The sequence below is a fragment of the Palaemon carinicauda genome, chromosome 34 (assembly GCF_036898095.1).
Source record: "Palaemon carinicauda isolate YSFRI2023 chromosome 34, ASM3689809v2, whole genome shotgun sequence".
Taxonomy (NCBI): domain Eukaryota; kingdom Metazoa; phylum Arthropoda; class Malacostraca; order Decapoda; family Palaemonidae; genus Palaemon; species Palaemon carinicauda.
Window position 1 is genome coordinate 15955604 of NC_090758.1, and position 24802 is coordinate 15980405.

General features: G+C 42.6%; 1 protein-coding gene across 4 annotated transcripts in view; it reads right to left on the reverse strand.

Moving 5' to 3' along the window:
- Positions 1-24802, reverse strand: part of LOC137627097 (BLOC-2 complex member HPS3) — a 104923-nt gene that overhangs the window by 41617 nt on the left and 38504 nt on the right. For 3 of the 4 annotated variants that reach the window (XM_068358112.1, XM_068358111.1, XM_068358110.1), the window contains 4 exons: positions 9665-9855; positions 9123-9313; positions 8371-8508; positions 942-1111 (listed from right to left, as the gene is read on the reverse strand). In XM_068358112.1, coding sequence (XP_068214213.1) covers positions 942-1111; positions 8371-8508; positions 9123-9313; positions 9665-9855 — 690 coding nt within the window. The remainder of the gene's footprint in view (positions 1-941; positions 1112-8370; positions 8509-9122; positions 9314-9664; positions 9856-24802) is intronic. The other variant, XM_068358113.1, reaches the window with a different exon arrangement.

Consider the following 24802-nt stretch of genomic DNA (forward strand, 5'->3'; position numbering starts at 1 on the left):
ATTGCACAGTAATATATGTAGACAAGAGACCTCTTTAACAGACAAATAGGAATTTGATTTCATCATTTAACAGTAAGCTACAGATCACAGAGTACAGTAATTAGTGTGAAGATAGTCGATATGTACGAGAATATTTTAGAGCTTCTTTTTTAATTATTTCACCTTCAGAAGATGAGGTCCTCCCACGCCAACAGATTGTAAGTGTAATGATGTAGTAAGATGTTCATCCAAGTTTTTCTTCTCTATCTCTCACCATAGTTGCCACCCATGATTAGCTAATAATCAAGAATCAAACTTGATGCTTGTGTGAAAAGGGTTGTGGTAGCCTACTGGAAGCGTCTATCTTGCAATCTTTTGGATGGGAGTTCAAGCCACACCTAAGCTGGATAGCTTCTAGTAATGTCCGCATCGTCACCGTCCTTGTGAGTGAGGGATGGGGGTTTTTGGGGAGCCTTTATGTCTACCTGCTGAGTCATCAGCAGCCATTGCCTGCGTCTTCCTGGTCCTAGCTTGGATGCTGATCACATTTATAAATGGTCAGCTTCCAGGATATTATCACTGTCCCTTTAAACATTTAAAAGTCAAGAGAGAGAGAGAGAGAGAGAGAGAGAGAGAGAGAGAGAGAGAGAGAGAGAGAGAGAGACTTGTAAGATGCCTGGTGAGGCCCTTTGAACTCTTTAAACAAGGAAGGAAGGAAAAGAGAGAGAGAGAGAGAGAGAGAGAGAGAGAGAGAGAGAGAGAGAGAGAGAGAGAGAGAGAGAGAGAGAGAGAGAGAGAGAGAGAGAGAGAGAGAGAGAGAGAGAGAGAGAGAGAGAGAGAGAGAGAGAGAGAGAGAGAGAGAGAGAGAGAGAGAGAGAGAGAGAGAGAGAGAGAGAGAGAGAGAGAGAGAGAGAGAGAGAGAGAATATGGTTTGTTTTATATTTATAAAAAAAGATACATACAACCATATCGAGATCTTCGGGAAGGTGGGACACCACGACGTGCGGATGAGGCCTCAAGGTGTACGTCTCCAATCCAGTCAGGGTAAGGGCGTGTAAGAGGGACGGCTCGAGAGCTACCGTATACACAGGCGCCGTGTAGGAAAACACGCCGCCTCTCACTACGCTGGTTCCTGGAATTCAATGAGAAAGAAATAGTACCAATTGCATAAAGGGCTGTGTAATACTTGTGGTCATATTAACACTGTCTTTTACAGAATGTTATGGTAATATTTATCTTATTGGCCTAAGGGAAAAGCAGCTAACAACACATTTAGGTTTCATAACACAGCATGCTGATGGTAAATGCTTATAGTTCAGTAATTACTGAGCTTCTCTTCCCAAAATATTGCCTCTTTTATAAAAAAAAAATATTTACAACAGATCATTCTTCTAAGAATAAAATTATGAACCCAATTATAATAATTTAAGAAATAGATATCTGTTTGAGGCTCGAGGTGAGGATGGCAGGTTCATCCTTGCCACGATTCTTGGACACGATGTGTCCGACTATGCGAGCGGCATTTTTAGATTTATTTCAGAAGCAGGTCTTCTGAAAACTATTTAACTTCTATAATGACATCTTAACTTTTATGGTTTTAATTGAATATTCTTTTATTTTTCATATAAAATAAATAACATTGGCATCAATGACCTTAGATGTCAGGATGCCTGAAAACTACAAATGAATGAATGAATCAATCAATGTTTTTGAATAAAATTATCCTTAACCTTCAAGGATATTGCAAGTATTTATTTAACCCTTTTACCCCCGGGCTATTTGGAAATTTCTAACCCTTAACCCCCAAGGGGTTATTTTTATCCCATCACATTTTGCAGTATATTTTTTTTAATTGCTCTAACAGGCTTAATTTTTGTCATAGAGAGCTCAGGTTGGACTCATTCTCTTGGAAAATGCCTGAATTTTCTAAAAAAAAATTATAAAAAATATGCAAAAAATTTTTATAGCATTTTTTTGCAAGGACGTACCGGTACGTCCATGGGGGTAAAGGGATGAGTTTTGTGAAACGTACCAGTACGTCCTTTGGGGGTAAAAGGGTTAATAACAGTTTGAAAGTTTAAAAGGCTGCCGAGGGGAAGTTGGAGTCATGTAAAATATCTTCTAAAACAAGATATAAATGTGTATGATCAGGACCCAAGTCACCTTTCCACTTAAAAGCTACTTTGGGAAGATTTATGAAGGCCAAAAACCCTCTATTCCACAAAAAGAAATTAAGGTTGTATATTGGGACCAACAGGGTATTAACCCTTTTACCCCCAAAGGACGTACTGGTACGTTTCATAAAACTCATCCCTTTACCCCCATGGACGTACCTGTACGTCCTTGCAAAAAAATGCTATTTAAAATTTTTTTTGCATATTTTTGATAATTTTTTGAGAAAATTCAGGCATTTTCCAAGAGAATGAGACCAACCTGACCTCTCTATGACAAAAATTAAGGCTGTTAGAGCAATCTTTAAAAAATATACTGCAAAATATGCTGGAAAAAAAATAACCACTGGGGGTTAAGGGTTGGAAATTTCCAAATACCCTGGGGGTAAAAGGGTTAAATAAACCAGCAACAATAAAGAAGACAGAAGAAGAAGCTGGACGTGGCAGAGATAAGAATGTTGAGATGGATGTGTGGGGTGACAAGAAGAGATAAAATACGGAATGAGGTAATTAGGGGTACCACAGGAGTTAGAGAACTATCAGATAAGATCCGAGAAAGTAGACTGAGGTGGTATGGTCAAGTCATGAGAAGAGACGAACAGTATATTGGGAGGAGAGTGATGGAAATGGAGGTAAAGGGAACGAGGAGAGGGAGACCAAAGCGAAGGTGGGTGGACTCTATCAAGGATGACCTTTGATCAAAGGGATTAACCAGTGATGAAGTGTGGGACAGAGGTAGATGGAGAACACTGGCCAGAAACATCGACCCCACAAGGATGGGAAGGGAGGCAGACAAAGAAGAATTATCATTAGTTATAAATAATTCCAGATCATTATTAACCCTTTCACCCCCAATTGACGTACCGGTACGTTCTTGCAAAACACTGTTATTTACATGGTTTTGCATATTTTTGATAACTTTATGAGAAACTTCTGGCATTTTCCAAAAGAATGAGACCAACCTGACCTCTCTATGATGAAAATTAAGGCTGTTAGAGCAATTTAAAAAAAAAAAATATAGCAAAACGTGCCTGAAAGTTCACCATAGCTTGGGGGTAAAATGGTTAATACAATTGGTTTGTTAGTTTATACTGTTTCAGGAAGTGGAGGGAGACAGCGGGAGTGGTATGTTACAAGAGAATGCCAATCAAGCTAAAAGACAAGATCTACAGTACAGTAATAAGACCTGCATTGATGTATGGATCAGCAACGTGGGCTCTAAAGACGAAAAAAGGAAGCAAAGCTTCATAGAAAAAATATGAAAATGATAAGTTGGAATATCGGAATATGAAATAAGAATGGCAGGCATAGTAAAGATTACAGAGGTCGTAAGCGTGCCACGACTGACATGGTGTGGGCACGTGCTGAGGATGGAAGGTGGGGAGGGAGTGAGGAGGGCTTGGGAGGTACCTGTTGGAGGGAAGATCAGGAGAGAGGTAGAGAATCAGATGGCGAGATAAGGTGGAGGATGATATGGAGAGAAGAGGTTTGGTGGAAGAGGATCGGAGAGGACGCATCAGGCAACCGACCCATTAATGAAGAGATAACGGTGGGAAAGACGACAGTATTAGGTTTTAAAGTTTATCTAATTGACCTTTCGTTTATATGATAGTATTGCCATGACTCTCTGTTCCCTTCCATTCTTTTATAAAATCTGAAATATAGTACAATTCCAAGATGAGAATAATCTGTGTAACTTAACTCTTTTACCCCCAATGGACGTACTGGTACGTTTCACAAAACTCATTACTTTACCCCCATGGACGCACCGGTACGTCCTTGCAAAAACTGCTACTGTATTTACTTTTTTTTTAATATTTTTGATAACTTTATGAGAAACTTCGGGCATTTTCCAAAGGAATGAGACCAACCTGACCTCTCTATGATGAAAATTAAGGCTGTTAGAGCAATTGAAAAAATGGAGTTTTTATGATAAAACAAAGTTTTATGAATACTTACCTGGCAGTTATATATATATAGCTGATATCTCTAAATCGGCAGAATTTTTCAAAACGAGGCAACCGCCTTGTGGTGGTTGGGAGGTAGGTGGTAACACCCGTCACAGGGTGGTCCAAGGAATCATTCCCGTGTCCAAGACTTCAGTTCATCTATGCCCGACCTGTCTCCTGAGGGGAGGTGGGTGGGCCTTCGAATATATATATAACTGCCAGGTAAGTATTCATAAATTTTGTTTTATCATAAAAACTCCATTTTTATCAATAGTACATACCTGGCAGTTATATATATATAGCTGATTCACACATTTGGAGGAGAGAAACAGACAGTAAACATCGTTGGGGAAACAACAAAAGAGTTGTAGGAGATAAAAACACCTTGATTCCTTGCCTGCTAAGGTAGCTGATTCAAAGGTACAGCCTCTGGAGTGGCTTTCCCTTAGGAGTGTTTATCAAGGAGTAAGCCTGCAAAGCTGCAAAAAAACTCAATCGAGTCTGTCAAAGGGATAAGACCAACAACTTGACTAGACTTCAGAAACTACCTTCGCCCCATATAATAAAAACTGCAACCTTACTAAAACAAACCACCTAACCCTGCAACATAGACAAAAACTATCTATCTAGACTGAGGGAACCGCACCACAAGACGAAGTCCTCAGACTATCATAAAAACACAAACCCTCATACATGCATATAAACCAAGGTTGAGTGGGGTTATTAACTCCTTTGCCTAATACAGAAACCGCAGCTATGTATGGGTCCATGGTATAGCACTTGCCAAAGACTACTCTCACCTCTCTAAGTTAATGAGAAGCGAAGACAGAGTCGCTCCAAAAAATTGCATCCATGAATAGCTTAACTAACATATATTCCTGATATGCCAGAAAGGAAGCAATGGCTCTCACTTCGTGAGCCCGTAATTTCAACAGGGCGAAGTGTTCCTCCTCACATAAGAGGTGGGCTTTCCTAATTTTCTCCCTCAGGAAAAAGGACAAAGCATTCTTAGACAGGGTTTTTGGGGGATCTTTCACTGAACACCATAACAAGTTGGATGCACAGCTCACGTTCATAGTGTGAGCAAAAAAAAAAAAAAAAAAAAAAAAAAAAAAAAAAAAAAAAAAAAAAAAAAAAAAAAAAACTTTGAGGGACCTAACTGGGCAGAGGAGTCTTTCCTTCTCTCGACCCACTAGATTCGTGAAGTTAATGACATCAAACGTCGTAGGACAGGGTTACGAAGGGTTCTCGCTCTCTACGAGAAAGATAAACCTTAAGGCACAAACTGCCCTATCCTAATTGAAGCTCACCATCTTCCCAATCACCTGGACTTCGCTGACCTTTTGGCATTCGCTAGAGTCAAAAGGAAGAGGGTTTTCTTCGTTACAACTCGAAGAGAGGCTAGCGAGATAGGTTCAAATTTCTTGGAGCACAGAAACTTAAACACCACATCCAGGTTTAAGAGTACCTATTACGTCGTCTGAAAAGACCCAATAAGGTCCTACAAATCTTTATTTTGGGACAACTCTAGGCCTCTATGCCTAAAGACGGCGGAGAGCATACTGCTGTATCCATTGATGGTAGATACAGCCAGCTTAGCATCTTGTCTGAGGTACAAGAAGAAGTCAGCAATCTGGCTCAGAGAGGTAGTGGATGAGGAAAACTTGTGCCGCCTGCACCAAGCTCTAAAGGTCTCCCACCTAGATTGGTAGACTCTTTGTGAAGAGATCCTCCTTGCTCTGGCGAGAGATTTCATCGCTTGTGCCGAAAAGCCTCGAGATCTGACAAGCTTCTAGTCAGTCTGAAGGAAGTCAGTTGAGAGCAAGGGGGGTTTGATGATACCTCTCAAAGTGGGGCTGTTTGAGAAGATCTGGACTTGCCGAAGCCTTCTTGGGAAGTCCATCAACATGCCCATCACTTCCGAAAACCATTCCCTAGCAGACCAGAAGGGAGCCGCTAGGATCATTCGCCCCGAATCGAGGAGAGCGAATTTCCTGAAGACCAGATTGATGATCTCAAACGGGGGCAACGCAAACATGTCCTTCCCCGTCCAATCCATCAAGAAGGAGTCCACTGCTACAGCTTCCTCGTCCGGGACTAGGGAGCAGCAGCAGGGGATTCTCTTCTTCCAGTTGGAGGCAACAAAGGTCTGCTACAGGTCTGCCCCACAACATCCAGAGACTGACAGACTTGCGGGTTGAGAGACCATTCTGAGGGAAAAACAAGTCTCTTCCTGCTGAGCATGTTTGCCCCGAAGTTTCTTGCCCTCCTTTCTAGATCCAAGAGATCAGAACGAAGGCGTCCTTGATCTCGACACACGATTCGACTAGTGTCATCACGAAGTCCTAGATTCTCCTGTTCAAAGCCATGCCTCATGCTAGAAGTTCGACGTCGAGCGTCCTGAAAGACGAGGCGCCGATCGTCCTGTAAGACGTGGCGCCGATAGTCCTGTAAGACGTGGTGCCAAAAGTCCTGTAAGACGTGGAGCCGAGAGGTTAACAGAGCGAGACGCTGAACGTTCTAAAAAACGTGGTGCTGAGCGTCCTGGTGTCAGAAGAGACTCTTCTTGTTGACAGGAAGACCTAAATATTTGATAGGCTCAACATTATCTAAAAATCCAGATACAGGGACGCTCTGATTTCTCTTGAGTGCAGTATTCTGCTACATTAAGCAAAAGTTACGTGAACATAAGAGGGGCGGAGCTGAGACCAAAACACACGGCCCGAAACTGACCCATTCTACACCCATTCTTTCTTGTAAACAAACCTCACTGTAACAAAATATTTTTATAAAATATCAAACTGACATTTCCATAATAAAATAAACTTTCAAACATACTTACCCAGCAGTCACAAAAAGAAAAAACCACCGGGCAAGAGTTGAGATTAAAAAAAAAAAAGATGTTGAACACACTCACCCGGTAGTTACATATAACCACCGGTAAAATTAAATGTCATAAATACCCACCTGGTAGTTTACAAACAAACGCCGGGAAATTTATACGTTAAAGATTAAAATGAACAGAAAAAAGGGAAAACAAATGTAATCCACAATTAATTCAAAGGGTTTTCAAAAACAAGCGAGTTGTAATGATAAAAAGAACAGATATAGCAATAACGTATCTATATATATAAATGTAAACAATAGGAACATATAAATGAAAATAATACTAAAACTAAAATTCCTATATCGTTGTTGTTGGAGAATTATAGCCATCACTTTAATTCCCATATCGAAAAGAACGCTACCAAGGCATGTTGGGACTGCATCGATAGTAACGAGTAACAGCGTAAATTAACCATACGCTAGTTCTATTTAATTTATGAAATTAGATCGATGATTTAAAGAACGAATACTAAATGGACAAATATTTCTTTAAAATTTTACATTAAAAGTTAAAAAACTTATATAAGTGGAATTCCTCCCATTCTTTACATAAAACAAATAAAGAGAATTTGCAAGTCATACAATGAAGATTATGTCACACGACTGTGACGTCATAGAGTTGCCGGAACGTATTTCCGTCATCAGGATTAAAAACTTTGCACCAAAAATATAGTGCACAAACAAAACCTCTGCATACAAACTGTGAGGATCAACCGACACTTTCGGTAACCTCACCTTGCATACATCACTCGCACAAACACGTAAATTAAGTTTCCACTCATGATAAACAAAGTAAATAGTACAATAATAATAACAAAACACGATTGCCAAATCCCTAAATCAGTGTACTTCACCAAACGAAGTCCAAAAAAGCGAAGAAGGGAAAATGATTCGAAAAACTCTCAATGGTGGATCGACGATGTTTTCGATCCAGCCGGCAGAGATGAACTGAAGTCTTGGACACGGGAATGATTCCTTGGACCACCCTGTGACGGGTGTTACCACCTACCTCCCAACTACCACAAGGCGGTTGCCTCGTTTTGAAAAATTCTGCCGATTTAGAGATATCAGCTATATATATATATATAACTGCCAGGTAAGTAATATTCATAAAAATATATATTACAAAATGTGCTTGAAAAAAAAAACCTGGGGGTTAAGACTTGGAAAGTTCCAAATAGCCTGGGGGTAAAAGGGTTAAAAAATGCTTAGGTCCCGACTTAATTAGCCAAAGCATCCAGCTCATGACTGGCCCTTGCACTTATTAAAATAATTCAATATCTTTTGCCCACAGGTTCTTCTGGTTGAAAGGTCTCAAGTTGAATGTTATCAACCAAGGGACTTGCCATAGAACAGGGCCTCAAACCAAAACAACAGCTACTTACCAAAGGCATCATCAGTCAGAGTGATGTGGTAGAGTTGACCGACATGTGGCGTGGTGAGGAACACCGAAGCCCCGACTTTTGGAACGGCCGTCGCAGGTAGGAGTGGATGCGACGACCTCCGAGGAGTTGAGCTGTTACCTTCGGAAAGACGACACAATCGTAGAAGGTAAAGAAATATAAGTATGAAGTGGTTCAAAATTTTTGTATAAAAATAAAAAGTTTAAAATACAGTAAAGTGTTTCAAGATAAAAAAAAAAAATGAATGCAAAAATAGTAGAAGGTAAAAACATTAGTATGAAGTACTGTAGTTAAAAATTTTGAAATAAGAAAATAAAAAGTTTTAAATACAGTATATTATTTCAAGATACAAAATTGCATGTAAAAATTGTAGAAGGTAAAAAACATAAGTACGAAGTGGTTCAAAACATCAAAATGAAAAATTAAAATGTTCAAAGTATTTTCAAGAAAGAAAATTGCATGTAAAAATGATAGAAGGTAAAAAAAAAACATAAGTATGAAGTAGTTCAAAACATTGAAATGAAAAATTAAAATGTTCAAAGTATTTTCAAGAAAGAAAATTGCATGTAAAAATGATAGAAGGTAATAAAAAACATAAGTATGAAGTGGTTCAAAATTTTGAGATGAAAAAATAAAAAGTTTAAAGTACAGCATATTGTTTCAAGATACAAAATTGCATGTAAATAAAAGGATAATGAAATGCAAGACAAAAAGTAATGATACCAAATACATACTCTTTTTTCCAGCTTCCGATCCATACACGGCCGTCATCTGTAAATTCGTGAAAGGGATGTCGGGGTCGTTGGTGTGGTCAGCCCGACGGTGAATCAGCGTCACGGCTTCGAAAATGTTTGGCGGCATCATCTTCTGCGGAGTCGTGCTCGCGCTCAGCAACTTCACTCGCACACTTGAACAGCGGGAGGAACTGAATTTTCGAGACAAATGAGATTTACATCTTATCATTATTCAAAATTGGGTAAAAAGAACATCACGATTAAGAGATAAAATGATTCCTTCTACGCTCTTCAAATCTATATTTACTTTCTTCTACCTTTATTCAAGCAATCGTCCCTATATCACGTAATACTCAAAGAACTGAAGAGCTGTTTAAAGACTTGGTATAAAGAACATCACGATCAAGAGATAAAATGATTCCTTCTAAGCTCTTCAAAACTATATTTCCTTTCCTCTATCTTTATTCAAGCAAGCTCTCCCAGTTTCCATCGTCCCTATACCACAAAGTACTCAAAGAACCGCGTGTCGTTTGAAGACATACCTAACTGGACCAATCACTTCCCCGGGCTCGGCGACCGGTCCGCAATGCGCGGCGCCCACCAGGGAGGGGAACAGCATAAAGCGTTTTGTGTCGATCGGTTTTTTCCTGCCGTAAGAAAGCGTCGGGACCCAGGTTAACTCGGAGAGGTCGGCGTAGTCGTCCGCATTCCTGATGACAGAATTAGCAGCCTCCTGTGAAGTAAAAGGGAAGTGTTCAAGTGTTAAAAGCCCAAGGGCCCCAATAGGAAAAAGGGCCAGTATGGAAAAATGAAGCTGAAATATACAGAAGATAAACAATAAAAAATTAATACAAAAAACTTCAACAAATTAGGATAAGTAAATCAAATAAATGAGAAAGTAGAGGGGCACTCAGTAGACCGCAGATCTCTGCCACGGCAGCTTATTTCTCGACCTTTTGCTCGACCGTGACCTTGACCTTCCAAAGTTTAATAATTTCCAGCTTTTTATATAACAGTTAATCCCTGCAAGTTTCATTACTCTACGCTTAAAATTATAACCACAAAGCTGATCACAAACACACGCAAACAGGGGGTAAAAACATAACCTCCTTCCAATGTTCTTGGCAGAGGTAATAAAAACTAAGAAATAAGGCTTCTCTTGATTAGGGGTATACTCAGGTGCACTTTTCTGTCTTATTTCTCTTCCCCTTGTTTCGTTGAAGTTTATATAGGAATAATTTATTTAAATGTTGTTACTCTTCTTAAAATATTCTATTTTTCCTCGTTTCCTTTCCTCACAATGCCCCTTGTGGCCGCGGGGGCATAAAACAATTAGAATAGCGCCAATGTTATCCCTGCGTGTCGTAAGAGGGGACGGGACGAGGGGGCTGGGAACCCCCTCTCCTGTATCTACAATCCTGTGAGACAGCAACAAAGAGATGGAGCTGGGGGGAGAGTGACTGCTCCCCGCACTCTAGTTTTGGGGTGTTTGAATGTGCGTGGATGTAGTACGATAGAAAGTAAAAGATGTGAGATTGGAAGTATGTTTAGAAGTAGAAGGATGGATGTATTGGCCTTGTGTGAGACAAAGATGAAAGGAAAGGGTGAAGTGATGTTTGGTGAAATGTCTGGTAGAGTGTCTGGGATTGAAAGGGGAAGAGCGAGAGAGGGTGTGGCTTTATTGCTGAGTGAATGGATGACAGGTAAAGTAGTGGAATGGAAGGAGATATCATCTAGGTTAATGTGGGTAAGGGTTAGGTTGGGTAGGGAATGTTGGGCGTTTGTCAGTGCGTATGGGCCAGGTAGTGAGAAAAGTGAAGAAGAGCGGAATGAGTTCTGGAATGAATTAACTAGGTGTGTAGAAGGACTGGGTAGAAGGAATTATGTAGTTGTTATGGGTGACTTAAATGCTAGAGTGGGCGCTGGAGAGGTAGAAGGTGTCATTGGGAAGTATGGCGTACCAGGTGAAAATGAGAGTGGTGAGAGACTGGTAGATATGTGTGTTGAACAAGAGATGGTAATAAGTGCTAGCTTTTTTAAAAAGAAAGATAAAAATAAGTATACATGGGTAAGAGTGGCAAATGGAAGAGTAGTAGAAAGGGCATTAATGGATTATGTGTTGATAACTAAAAGAATGTTTGGAAGATTGAAAGACGTGCACGTGTTTAGGGGTATGGCTAACGGTATGTCTGATCAGTTTTTGGTGGAAGGAAAATTAGTTGTAGCAAAAGAGTGGGGGAATAGAGTAGGTGGATGTAAAAGGGAGCTAGTGAGGGTTGAAGAGCTAATAAAACCGGGGGTAAAAAGTAAATATCAGGAAAGGTTGAAAATGGCATATGACGAGGTGAGAGTAAGAGAAACTGGTAATTTAGAGGAGGAGTGGAAGTTAGCAAAAGAAAATTTTGTTGGGATTGCAAGTGATGTATGTGGCAAGAAGGTTGTTGGAAGGCAGCATGAGGAAGGGCAGTGAATGGTGGAATGAAGGAGTGAAGGTAAAAGTGGAAGAGAAAAAGAGGGCTTTTGAAGAATGGCTGCAGAGTAATAGTATAGAGAAGTATGAAAAATATAGAGAGAAACAGGTGGAAGTAAAGCGCAAGGTACGTGAGGCAAAGAGGGCAGCTGACCTGAGGTGGGGTCAGGGACTGGGTCAGTCATATGAAGAGAATAAGAAGAAGTTTTGGAAAGAAGTGAAGAGAGTAAGAAAGGCCGGCGCAAGAATTGAAGAGACAGTGAAAGATGGAAATGGAAGGTTGTTAAAAGGAGAGGAGGCAAGGAAAAGGTGGGCGGAATATTTTGAAAGTTTGCTGAATGTTGAGGATGATAGGGAGGCAGATATAAGTGCTGTTCCAGGTGTTGAGGTGCCAGTGATGGGAGATGAGAATGAGAGAGAGATTACAATAGAGGAAGTGAGGAGAGCACTAGATGAAACGAGAGTAGGAAAAGCATCTGGTATGGATGGTGTGAAATCTGAGATGTTGAAGGAAGGGGGTGTGACTGTACTTGAATGGTTGGTGAGATTGTTTAATATGTGTTTTGTGTTGTCAATGGTACCAGTAGATTGGGTCTGTGCATGTATTGTACCACTATATAAGGGTAAGGGAGATGTGCATGAGTGTTGTAATTCAAGAGGTATTAGTTTGTTGAGTGTAGTTGGAAAAGTGTATGGTAGAGTACTGATTAATAGGATTAAGGATAAAACAGAGAATGCAATCTTGGAAGTACAGGGTGGTTTTAGAAGAGGTAGGGGTTGTATGAATCAGATTTTTACAGTTAGGCAGATATGCGAGAAATATTTAGCAAAAGGTAAGGAGGTGTATGTTGCGTTTATGGATCTGGAGAAAGCATATGATAGAGTTGATAGGGAAGCAATGTGGAATGTGATGAGGTTATATGGAGTTGGTGGAAGGTTGATGCAAGCAGTGAAAAGTTTCTATAAAGGTAGTAAAGCATGTGTTAGAATAGGAAATGAAGTGAGCGATTGGTTTCCGGTGAGAGTGGGGCTGAGACAGGGATGTGTGATGTCGCCGTGGTTGTTTAACTTGTATGTTGATGGAGTGGTGAGAGAGGTGAATGCTCGAGTGCTTGGACGAGGATTAAAACTGGTAGACGAGAATGATCATGAATGGGAGGTAAATCAGTTGTTGTTTGCGGATGATACTGTACTGGTAGCAGACACAGAAGAGAAGCTTGACCGACTAGTGACAGAATTTGGAAGGGTATGTGAGAGAAGGAAGTTGAGAGTTAATGTGGGTAAGAGTAAGGTTATGAGATGTACGAGAAGGGAAGGTGGTGCAAGGTTGAATGTCATGTTGAATGGAGAGTTACTTGAGGAGGTGGATCAGTTTAAGTACTTGGGGTCTGTTGTTGCAGCAAATGGTGGAGTGGAAGCAGATGTACGTCAGAGAGTGAATGAAGGTTGCAAAGTGTTGGGAGCAGTTAAGGGAGTAGTAAAAAATAGAGGGTTGGGCATGAATGTAAAGAGAGTTCTATATGAGAAAGTGATTGTACCAACTGTGATGTATGGATCGGAGTTGTGGGGAATGAAAGTGATGGAGAGACAGAAATTGAATGTGTTTGAGATGAAGTGTCTGAGGAGTATGGCTGGTGTATCTCGAGTAGATAGGGTTAGGAACGAAGTGGTGAGGGAGAGAACGGGTGTAAGAAATGAGTTAGCGGTTAGAGTGGATATGAATGTGTTGAGGTGGTTTGGCCATGTTGAGAGAATGGAAAATGGCTGTCTGCTAAAGAAGGTGATGAATGCAAGAGTTGATGGAAAAAGTACAAGAGGAAGGCCAAGGTTTGGGTGGATGGATGGTGTGAAGAAAGCTCTGGGTGATAGGAGGATAGATGTGAGAGAGGCAAGAGAGCGAGCTAGAAATAGGAATGAATGGCGAGCGATTGTGACGCAGTTCCGGTAGGCCTTGCTGCTTCCTCCGGTGCCTTAGATGACCGCGGAGGTAGCAGCAGTAGGGGACTCAGCAGTATGAAGCTTCATCTGTGGTGGAAATGTGCGAGGTTGGGCTGTGGCACCCTAGCAGTACCAGCTGAACTCGGCTGAGTCCCTGGTTAGGCTAGAGGAACGTAGAGAGTAGAGGTCCCCTTTTTTGTTTTGTTTCTTGTTGATGTCGGCTACCCCCCAAAATTGGGGGAAGTGCCTTTGGTATATGTATGTATGTACTATGCTATTTCCCCTGTTAGAGCCCCCGGGCTTATAGCATTGGGCTTTTCCAGCTAGGGTTGTAGCTTAGCTAGTACAGTAATAATAATAATAATACTGAAACGGCATACAAAATGCAGTTATAAATACTTTGTCTCTCATCTGTTTCTAATGATACACCTTCAGGAAACTCACAAAATACCATGTCGTTATTCTACAACAACACTCCTAGGCCCCGAGTTCTTTATCTATGGAGAATCCTTTCTAGAAATGTAATAATTGGCACAAAACCTTTAACATTAATGGTCAATAATAGCTTTATAAGGTTGTGGTGGCCCGGAGATAGCATCCTTGCCTGGCTATTGCCGGACTGGGGTTCGAGTCCCCCTTTGGCCGTTGCAACCTCACCATCCTTGTGAGCTAAGGATGGGGGGTTTGGGGGAGCCTATAGGTCTATCTGCTGAGTCCTCAGCAGCCATTGCCTGGCTCCCCTTGATCCTAGCTTGGGTGGAATGGGGGCTTGGGCGCTGATCGTATGTAATATGGTCAGTCTCTAGGGCATTGTCCCGCTTGATAGGGCAATGTCACTGTCCCTTGCCTCTGCCATTCATGAGTGACCTTTAAACCCTTCATCTATGGAGAATCCTTTCTAATATCTTCAGAAATGTAATAATTGGCCCAAATTTTGTAACATTAATGCTTAATAATAGCTTTATTTTACCTCATAAGACTCCTAACAGATAATCAAATCCACAATTGATAACAGAAGACTGTACCGTAGTTGTAATTGTACGGAAGTTCCTCACTTGCAAACTTAATTGGTCCCAAGAAGCTTTTTGTAAGTCAAATTGTTTTTAAGTTTATTTTCTTTAAACTTTGGTCTACAATAGTCTTAATCTGAATCCCATGCCTATGATTTCCATCTACGAAAGTCAACAAATAGTCGGGTCTCAGATGAAATAGATATCCGGTTATTACAAATGTGTTGTTAACTGTATCAAATGATGTAATATTGTGTCACAAGACTGGATAAACTTCAAAGTGAAGACATCAGGAGGGAATTAGGAGCGGAGGGGATTTTGGACTTTCAATAAAGGACAACAACGATGGTTTGGACACGTCAAAAGAATGGAAGAAGAACGATATCCGAGAAAATTCTTGGAATGGAGACCACAAGGCAGAAGACCAGATGGTTTGGACACGTCAAAAGAATGGAAGAAGAACGATGTCTAAGAAAATTCTTGAAATGGAGACCACAAGGCAGAAGACCAGATGGTTTGGACACGTCAAAAGAATGGAAGAAGATCGATATCCGAGAAAATTCTTGGAATGGAGACCTCAAGGCAGAAGACCAGATGGTTTGGACACGTCAAACGAATGGAAGAACGATATCCGAGAAAATTCTTGGAATGGAGACCACAAGGCAGAAGACCAGATGGTTTGGACACGTCAAAAGAATGGAAGAAGAACGATGTCCCAAGAAAATTCTTGAAATGGAGATCACAATGCAGAAGACCAGCTGGAAAGCTGAAGATGAAGTGGAAGGAAAATATTGAGAGAGGAGTGAGAAGGAGAGGTATGAATTTCAAAAGAGATTGAAGAAGAAAAGCTGTATGAAGATCGTCAGCAGTGGAGACAGTTTCTGAAGCAGGGTGACTGACAGAGGCTGGGAAAGCCTACCTGGCGCCTTTAGACATCATCACTAATGAGAAACAAAGACAAAATAGCCCCTAAAAATGTGTTGGTGTGCACTATGTAGTATATATAATTCATATTCACTGTTATAATGTTCACTCACTATATCCTACTAATTGACATTTGTCACCTGCAATTTGTTCAGTAAGTGAACACGCCTAATGTTTTGTAATCAAAGTTTGTCACGAATCCTTGCCATATGTTTGCATTGTATTTTTTTATTCTTTTATTATAGTATTTCTTTATCTTATCTTTGTTATTTTCAGTAGGATTTGTATTCGTATCTCCAAATGTTTGTACGTTGAAGATCGTCTGTATTCTAATCGAGGCCCTTTGCGTCAAGGGGCGTAGGAGATGATAATGATGATATTTTCTACAAGTTCTTTTGAATCACAAATTTTATTTTGGTCTAAAGAAGAAAGATCATAAAATGGAAAAAGAAACTGACTTTGAAGTTCAGCTGCTTGAATTATTTTCAATCTGAATAACAAAAAATATAATTGCTTACTTAAGAGTTTAAAAGCGTAGATCACCATTTAGTGGATACCTTTTTATAGTTATTGCACTGGACACTATCATATTTTTCATTGAGGAGTCAAAATTAAAGAAATACCTAAATGCTGTAACTCTTCTTAAAATATTTTATTTTGATTGTATTACTTCTCTTGTAGTGTATTCCTATCATTGTTTCCTTTCTGTGCTGGGGTATTTTTTCCTGTTGGAGCCCTTGGGCTTATAGCATCTTGCTTTTCCAACTAGGGCTGTAGCTTAGCTTCTAATAATATAATAATAACAATATTGATAATCATAATAACAAATATTTGAACAGCGCAGAAAACGTACAAATTTTCAATGCAAATGAATGGAAAGGAAGTACCACTAAGCCATTCACCTTCAGAAAAATACTATTCAAACTAACAGAGCCATTTAAAGCCTAATATTCTAGTGCTAACTATGAGGTTTTTCTGGTTCGGCTAAGGACCAATAATAATATTAAACCTGAGGGAATGAAGTTCTGTTGTTTTAGAATTCCCAGAGTCCTTTAATAGGAGGACTTCGGCAAAGCTGGAACGGCCGTTAGAATTCAAAAAGTTCCTGAGGTCTCAGGGTGGGAAAAAATTTTTGAAGCTCCTAAAGAGCTCAGCCGACTCCTACAAGGAACAGCGGTCTATTTTTGCCAGTCGGAAGACTGTGCTCAATGATGATTGGTAGTCTTTCCCCGCCGCAACCGAGAAAGAAGCTCCGGCCGGTGAATCGCCCCTTTTACGACACCAATCGCAGAAAATAATCCACTTTTCCTAGTAGACAGTAGCCAAGGACAATCATATGACACCGGAGATCTCCTGAGCCTCTTGCTCGGAAGGGATCCTGAACAGTTTCCAATCGTGAAATGCAAGTGACTTCACAGATTGGAGGTACCTGTGAAGATGTAGTCAATGGAGAAGAATGTTTTAAGGATCATACTCATCTTGTAGTCACCTGGAAGCGACCAGGATCATCCTTAGACCTGGAGGCATCAAGGTGATATTATGAGTGCTGGACAGCATCCTTGAACACTTTGAATAGGTCTGACATCATGAAACAGAACACCTAGATTTTCTGATTTAGCCATGAGGTTGGTCACCGTTGATTCCAAGAAAGCAAGAAGCAATTTTATAATTATTATAATTAGTAGTAGTATTTGCCAAGCTACAACCCTAGTTGGAAAAGCAAGATGCTATAAGCCAAGGAGCTCCAACGGGAAAAATATCCCAAGGAAAAATAAACTATTTTAAGAAAAGTAACTACATTGAAACACATATTTCCTATATAAACTACAAAATCTTTAACAAAACAAGAGGAAGAGAAATGAGATAGAATAGTGTCAGAGCGTACTCTCAAGCAAGACACTGACCCATTTACAGTATTATGGAACAAAGCAAATAATTAAAACGGTCAAAATTTGAGAGGCAGAAAGGGTACATGTGCACTGCTTGCAGCCAAAGCCAAAGTGCTAGTGATGCTGATTGACTTATGGGTGGGTGGGCTTTCCTCTGCCAGCCGCAAGATAGTTACCACTGGCTTGTTAAATTTCAACAGCTATCCCACATTAACTAAAATAAAACTCCTATGACAGGACGATGGCTTGTTTAGGAAAAATGATATTTTGATTATAAAATAAATTTTTGAATATACTTACCCGGTGAATATATAATAGCTGACGTCTCGGACGGCTCGACAGAAACACAAAAACTCGCGAGCGATCGCCATGAAGGTTGCGGGTGTGCCCACCAGCGCCGACTATCGGCCAGATACCGCATATACATGTAAACAGCTCCAGTTCTTCTCATTCCACTGGGTCTCTATCGGGGAGGAAGGGAGGGCCTTTAATTTATATATTCACCGGGTAAGTATATTCAAAAATTTATTTTATAATCAAAATATCATTTTTAAATATCAAACTTAGCCGGTGAATATATAATAGCTGATTCACACCCATGGTGGTGGGTAGAGACCAGTATTAGTACAATAAAGGCGTATATGCTTAGAGTTTTTGACAGTTATATCATAACAAAACCCAAATAAATATAGGTACCTGGTAAGGAAGCTGACTCTGACGATTACTCTGCCTTGTTAGTCCGCTTTCCTCACGAAGCCCAGCCATCCTCTCAGGATGCTGAAAGACTCCCAGGAGCTGTTATATCTAGGGCGGCAACCCATACAACAGGACCTCATCAAAACCCTTAATCTGGGCGCTCTCAAGAAACGATATTTGACCACCCGCCAAATCAAAAAGGATGCGAAAAGCTTCTTAGCCTTCCGTACAACCCAAAACAAGATTAAAAACATTTCAAGAGAAGATTCAAAGGATATTGGAATTAAGGGAATGTAGTGGTAGAACCCTCACCCACTACTGCACTCGCTGCAACGAATGGACCCAGTGTGTAGCAGTCCTCATAAAGAGTCTGGACGTCTTTTAAGTAAAATGAAGCGAACACCGACTTGCTCCTCCAAAAGGTCGCGTCCATAATACTCCGCAGAGATCTGTTTTGCTTAAAGGCCACGGAAGTTGCTATCGCTCTGACTTCGTGCGTCTTGACCTTAAGCAAGCAACGATCTTTTTCACTCAAGTGAGAATGAGCCTCTCGGATTAAAAATATAATAAAATACGATAAAGCATTTTTAGACATAGGCAATGAGGGCTTCTTAACTGAACACCACAAGGCCTCAGAACCACCTCGTAAGGATTTGGTACGAGCTAAATAAAACTTAATAGCTCTAACAGGGCACAGCACTCTTTCAAGTTCGTTGCCTACGATCTCTGATAGGCAAGGTATATCAAACGACTTAGGCCAAGGACGAGAAGGCAGTTCATTTTTGGCCAAGAAACCAAGCTGAAGCGAACATGTGGCTTTATCTGTAGAAAAGCCGATGTTTTTACTAAAGGCATGGATCTCACTGACCCTTTTAGCCGAAGCCAAGCACACTAAGAAAAGCGTCTTGAGGGTGAGATCCTTCAGGGAGGCTGAATGTAATGGCTCAAACCTGTCAGACATTAGGAACCTTAGGACCACGTCTAAGTTCCATCCAGGAGTAGCCATACGACGCTCCTTAGAGGTCTCGAAGGACTTAAGGAGATCTTGGAGATCTTTATTATTGGACAGATCTAAGCCTCTATGTCTAAACACAGAAGCCAACATGCTCCTGTAGCCCTTAATAGTGGGAGCCGAGAGGGAGCGAACATTTTTCAGATGCAGGAGAAAGTCTGCAATTTGAGCTACAGAGGTACTGGAAGAGGAAATGGATGATGACTTGCACCAGTCTCTAAATACTTCCCACTTCGACTGGTAGACCTTGATGGTAGAAGCTCTCCTAGCTCTCGCAATCGCTCTGGCTGCCTCCTTCAAAAAACCTCGAGCTCTTGAGAGTCTTTCGATAGTCTGAAAGCAGTCAGACGAAGAGCGGGGAGGCTTTGATGAAGACTCCTTACGTGGGGCTGCCGTAAGAGATCCATCCTTAAAGGAAGACTCCTTAGAACGTCTACCAGCCATTGAAGTACCTCTGTGAACCACTCTCTCGCGGGCCAGAGGGGAGCAACCAACGTCAACCTTGTCCCTTCGTGAGAGGCGAACTTCTGCAGTACCTTGTTGATGATCTTGAACGGAGGGAATGCGTACGCGTCCAGGTAAGACCAGTCCATTAGAAATGCATCTATGTGGGCTGCCTCTGGATCTGGGACTGGAGAGCAATAGGTCGGGAGCCTTTTGGTCAACGAGGTCTATGGTGGGTTGACCCCAAGTCAGCCAAAGACTCTTGCACACGTCCTTGTGGAGGGTCCATTCTCTGGGGATCACCTGACCTCTCCGACTGAGACAGTCCGCCAAGACGTTCAAGTCCCCCTGGATGAATCTTGTCAACAGGGAGATGCCTCGATTTTTTGACCAGATGAGGAGGTCCCTTGCGATGACGAACAGTGTGTGGGAGTGAGTGCCTCCTTGCTTGGAGATGTACGCCAAGGCTGTGGTGTTGTCCGAATTGACTTCTACCACTTTGTTTCGAAGAAAGCTCTCGAAACTTGTCAAGGCCAAGTGAACCGCTAACAGCTCCTTGCAGTTGATGTGCATGCTCTTCTGATCCGACGTCCAAAGACCCGAACATTCCAGACCGTCCAGAGTCGCTCCCCAACCCAAATCCGACGCGTCTGAGAACAACACGTGGTTTGGGTTCTTGACCGCCAGGGACAGACCCTCTCGCAAACTTATGTTGCTGTCCCACCAGTTCAGGCACGTCTTTACTGGCTCGGAGATCGGGATTGACACAGCTTCCAAAGTCTTGCTCTTGTTCCAGTATGAGTCTAGATGGAACTGGAGAGGGTGAAGGTGAAGCCTCCCTAGTGAGACAAATTGCTCCAGGGATGACAGAGTCCCTAAGAGGCTCATCCAACTTCTCACTGAGCAACGGTCTTTTTTCAGCATGAGGCGGACTTTGAGCAGGGCTTGCTCTATTCGGTGGCAGACGGAAAAGCCCGAAAAACTAGACTGCGAATCTCCATCCCCAAATAGAGAATCTCCTGGGAGGGATTCAGTTGAGACTTTTCTAAGTTCACCAACAGTCCCAACTCCTTTGCCAGACCCAATGTCCATTGAAGGTCCTGCAGACAGCGATGGTGGGACGATGCTCTGAGAAGCCAGTCGTCCAGGTACAGGGAGGCTCGAATTCCCGATAAATGAAGAAATTTTGCCATATTCCTCATGAGCCTCGTAAACACGAGAGGAGCAGGGCTGAGGCCGAAGCACAGTGCTCGGAACTGGTACACCACATTCCTGTAAACAAACCTCAGATACTGTTGAGAATCTGGGTGTATAGGAATGTGGAAGTACGCATCCTGCAGGTCGAGAGAGACCATCCAGTCTCCCTCTCTGATCGCCGCTAGGACGGACTTCGTGGTCTCCATCGTAAATTTTGTTTTTAAAACAAAAACGTTGAGCGCACTGACGTCCAGCACTGGCCTCCAACCTCCTGTATGCTTTGGTACTAGGAAGAGACAGTTGTAAAATCCCGGTGATTGAAGGTCCGAGACTTTCACCACCGCTCCCTTCTCTAGCAACAGAGACACCTGGGAGAGGTCTAAAGGAACTGTTACTAGAGGAGGTCTGCGTACAAAAGGTATTTTGTACCCCTCCTTGAGCAACAACACAGACTCTTGGTCTGCCCCCCTCTTCTCCCAGGCCTGCCAGAAGTTGTTCAGTCTGGCCCCTACCACTGTCTGAGGACGTGGGCAGTCAGACTCTGCCACGGGAGGACTTGGATCCTCTCCTCTTGCCTCTTTTACCGTCGGCACGAGCGCCTCCCCTGCTGGGGGCTCTGCCATGAAAGGGCGGGATAAACCTAGTCGCTGGGGTATTGATCTTGGGTCTCACGACATAAGACGATGAAGGAGCACCCTTGCGAGCAGAAGAAGCCATCAGGTCGTGTGTATCCTTCTGCACCAGCGAAGCCGCAATGTCCTTGATCAGCTGTTGAGGAAACAAGGCAGCTGATAAGGGGGCAAAGAGAAGCTCCGACCTTTGACAGGGGGTCACTCCTGCCGAAAGGAACGAGCAAAGAGTCTCCCTCTTCTTCAGGACTCCAGCCGTAAAGGTAGAGGCGAGCTCATTGGAACCATCACGAATGGCTTTGTCCATGCAGGACATAATAAGCACGGAAACATCCTGGTCGGCCGACGAGATCTTCCTGCTTAATGCTCCTAGAGACCAATCTAAAAAGTTAAAAACTTCGAAGGCCCTGTAAACCCCTTTAAGGAGATGGTCAAGGTCCGAGGAGGACCAACAAATCTTAGAGTGTCTCATGGCCAGGCGACGGGGAGAGTCTACGAGGCTTGAGAAGTCTCCCTGGGCAGAGGCAGGGACTCCCAAGCCGAGAACTTCTCCCGTGTCATACCAGACGCTCGCTCTAGAAGCTAGTTTAAAAGGAGGGAAAGCAAAGGCCGTCTTCCCCAAACTCCTCCTGGTAACCAACCAGTCGCCTAGCAAACGTAAAGCCCTCTTAGAGGAGCGAGAGAGCACTAGCTTAGTAAAAGAAGGCTTCGAAGTAGCTAGGCCTAGCGCAAACTCTGACGGAGGCGAACGAGGAGCAGAAGTTACAAAATGGTCTGGGAAAAGATCCTTAAAAATCATCATGATTTTCTTAAAATCCATAGAGGGTTGAGCAGCTTTAGGCTCTTCTTCGTCTGATAAAACACCCAAAGGAATATCAGTAGGTGGAGGATCAGCAACATCCTCATCTGAAGGAACCTCGTCCGACAATTGTTGAGTCTCAAGCAAAGGAGAGACCTGCCGCGGTGGCAATGCTTGACAGGCAAAGTCCACGAGCAAAGGAGCAGCAGTAGCAGTCAAGGAAGCGACGTCGTGTCGCTGCTGAAAGGACTGACCAGCAACAACAACAGGAGTTGATGGACGCTCGACGTCAAGTCGAGACTGCCTTGACTGCCTAGATTGAGCAGTCAAAACAACCCTTGACTGCGGTAGTAAAAGAAGGCTTCGAAGTAGCTAGGCCTAGCGCAAACTCTGACGGAGGCGAACGAGGAGCAGAAGTTACAAAATGGTCTGGGAAAAGATCCTTAAAAATCATCATGATTTTCTTAAAATCCATAGAGGGTTGAGCAGCTTTAGGCTCTTCTTCGTCTGATAAAACACCCAAAGGAATATCAGTAGGTGGAGGATCAGCAACATCCTCATCTGAAGGAACCTCGTCCGACAATTGTTGAGTCTCAAGCAAAGGAGAGACCTGCCGCGGTGGCAATGCTTGACAGGCAAAGTCCACGAGCAAAGGAGCAGCAGTAGCAGTCAAGGAAGCGACGTCATGTCGCTGCTGAAAGGACTGACCAGCAACAACAACAGGAGTTGATGGACGCTCGACGTCAAGTCGAGACTGCCTTGACTGCCTAGATTGAGCAGTCAAAACAACCCTTGACTGCGGTAGCTTGACGCTCAACGTCAAAACAAGGCAACTGAGATGGTTGGCGAACGTCCTGAACGTCAACACGAGACTGTGGTAGCGGCTGAACGTCAACACGAGGCTGCGGCAGCGGCTGAAAGTCAACACGGGACTGCAGCGAGTGAGGATCCAAGTCACGTGACTGACGTGACAAACTACCGACATCACGTTTCATAACGTCAAAAGGACGAGTAAAAGCTCGTTTGGGCGGCTGACGGCCAGTCTCTCGATCAACGTAACGGCGAGGATTATCGTGAACCTGTTCAACGGTATACTCTTCCATAAGGGAGGCAAGCTTAGTCTGCATCTCCTGCAGGACAACCCATTTAGGATCAACGGGAGTCGGGACGGGCCGAGACGATGGTAACGACTGTGTAGGCAAAACATTGCCTTTACTGAGACTCTCGGAGCCCGTGTTACGCTTACGCTTAATGGGCGAACAGTCTTCCGACGACTGCAAAGGGTCAGAGCTGTCCCAATGGCTACAGCCAGGACGCTGGACCTGTCCTGAAGGGACTGACTTCCGCTTCAAGGGTCTAGAAACCTTGCGCCAAGGTTTCTTTTGCGAGAAGCCTTCGGATGACGAGGAGAAAACAGCCTCGCTCGTCTTATGGTAGGGGCGATCTTGACGAGACACGCCCGATACCAAAGAGGGAATGTCTGTACGTTGGTTAAAGCCTCTCGTCCCCTTAAGTCCTACGACATTACTTCTCCCTGGTGCAGGGGAGCCTGAAAGAGGTCTCGGACTAGGTGAACGACAAGCACGTACAGACGAACCCTCGGTCGCAACACTAAAAACACTTTGCGCACTTATTACTTTATCCCCACAATTTTCTGATTTGGCACTCTGACACTACAATAAATTCACATCCGACATGAGTTGATTACGGTCCGATGCTAAGGACTCAACTCTCTCGCCCAAAGCTTGAATGGCAAGCAACATATCCCGCATGGAAGGTTCATGAGTGCTAGTAGAGGGTTCAGGAACAACTACTACAGGGGAAGGATTAGATTCAGGGGCATGGGAGGAGGAAAATTCCAACGACCTAGAGGAGCTTCTCCTCACCCTATCTCTCTCCAACTTACGAGAATACTTATCAAACTCTAGCCGGTCGAATTCCGACAAGACCACGCACTCATCACACCGATCTCCTAATTGGCAGGTTTTACCCCGGCGATTAGAACACACGGTATGTGGGTCGAGAGAGGCCTTGGGAAGACGTTTGTTACAATCCCTAGCATTACATTTGCGAAATTTAGGTCCAGGGATAGGAGAAGGGTCAGCCATTTTGAACAGTCAAAGAAAATCCAAAAACAAATCCAAAGTCATCAACAATAAACACTAGCCAAAAAAGGGTTCAAGAGTTTTAATTGAAGAGAAAAACACCTGTCACTGCGAAAGCTCAAACAACCAAAAAGAAGTACTTCACCAAATTGACGAAAAACTCCAGGTTAACAGCGAGCGGAATCAACTTGTCGACAAGACCAACAGAGAAGAACTGGAGCTGTTTACATGTATATGCGGTATCTGGCCGATAGTCGGCGCTGGTGGGCACACCCGCAACTTTCATGGCGCTCGCTCGCGAGTTTTTGTGTTTCTGTCGAGCCGTCCGAGACGTCAGCTATTATATATTCACCGGCTAAGTTTAATATTTAAAAAGTCAACTACAGTACATGTATTGTTAACTTGAAAGGAACATTTTGTGGTTGACATTACTTTCTTTAAGCCACAAGTTCACAACTAATATAAAGATTTCTAACATTTCTTTACAAACAAACTAATAATACAAGTTCTTTTAAGGCGATACTGCAAATAATATTACTTTCACAGACATTCACAGTTAGATAATAG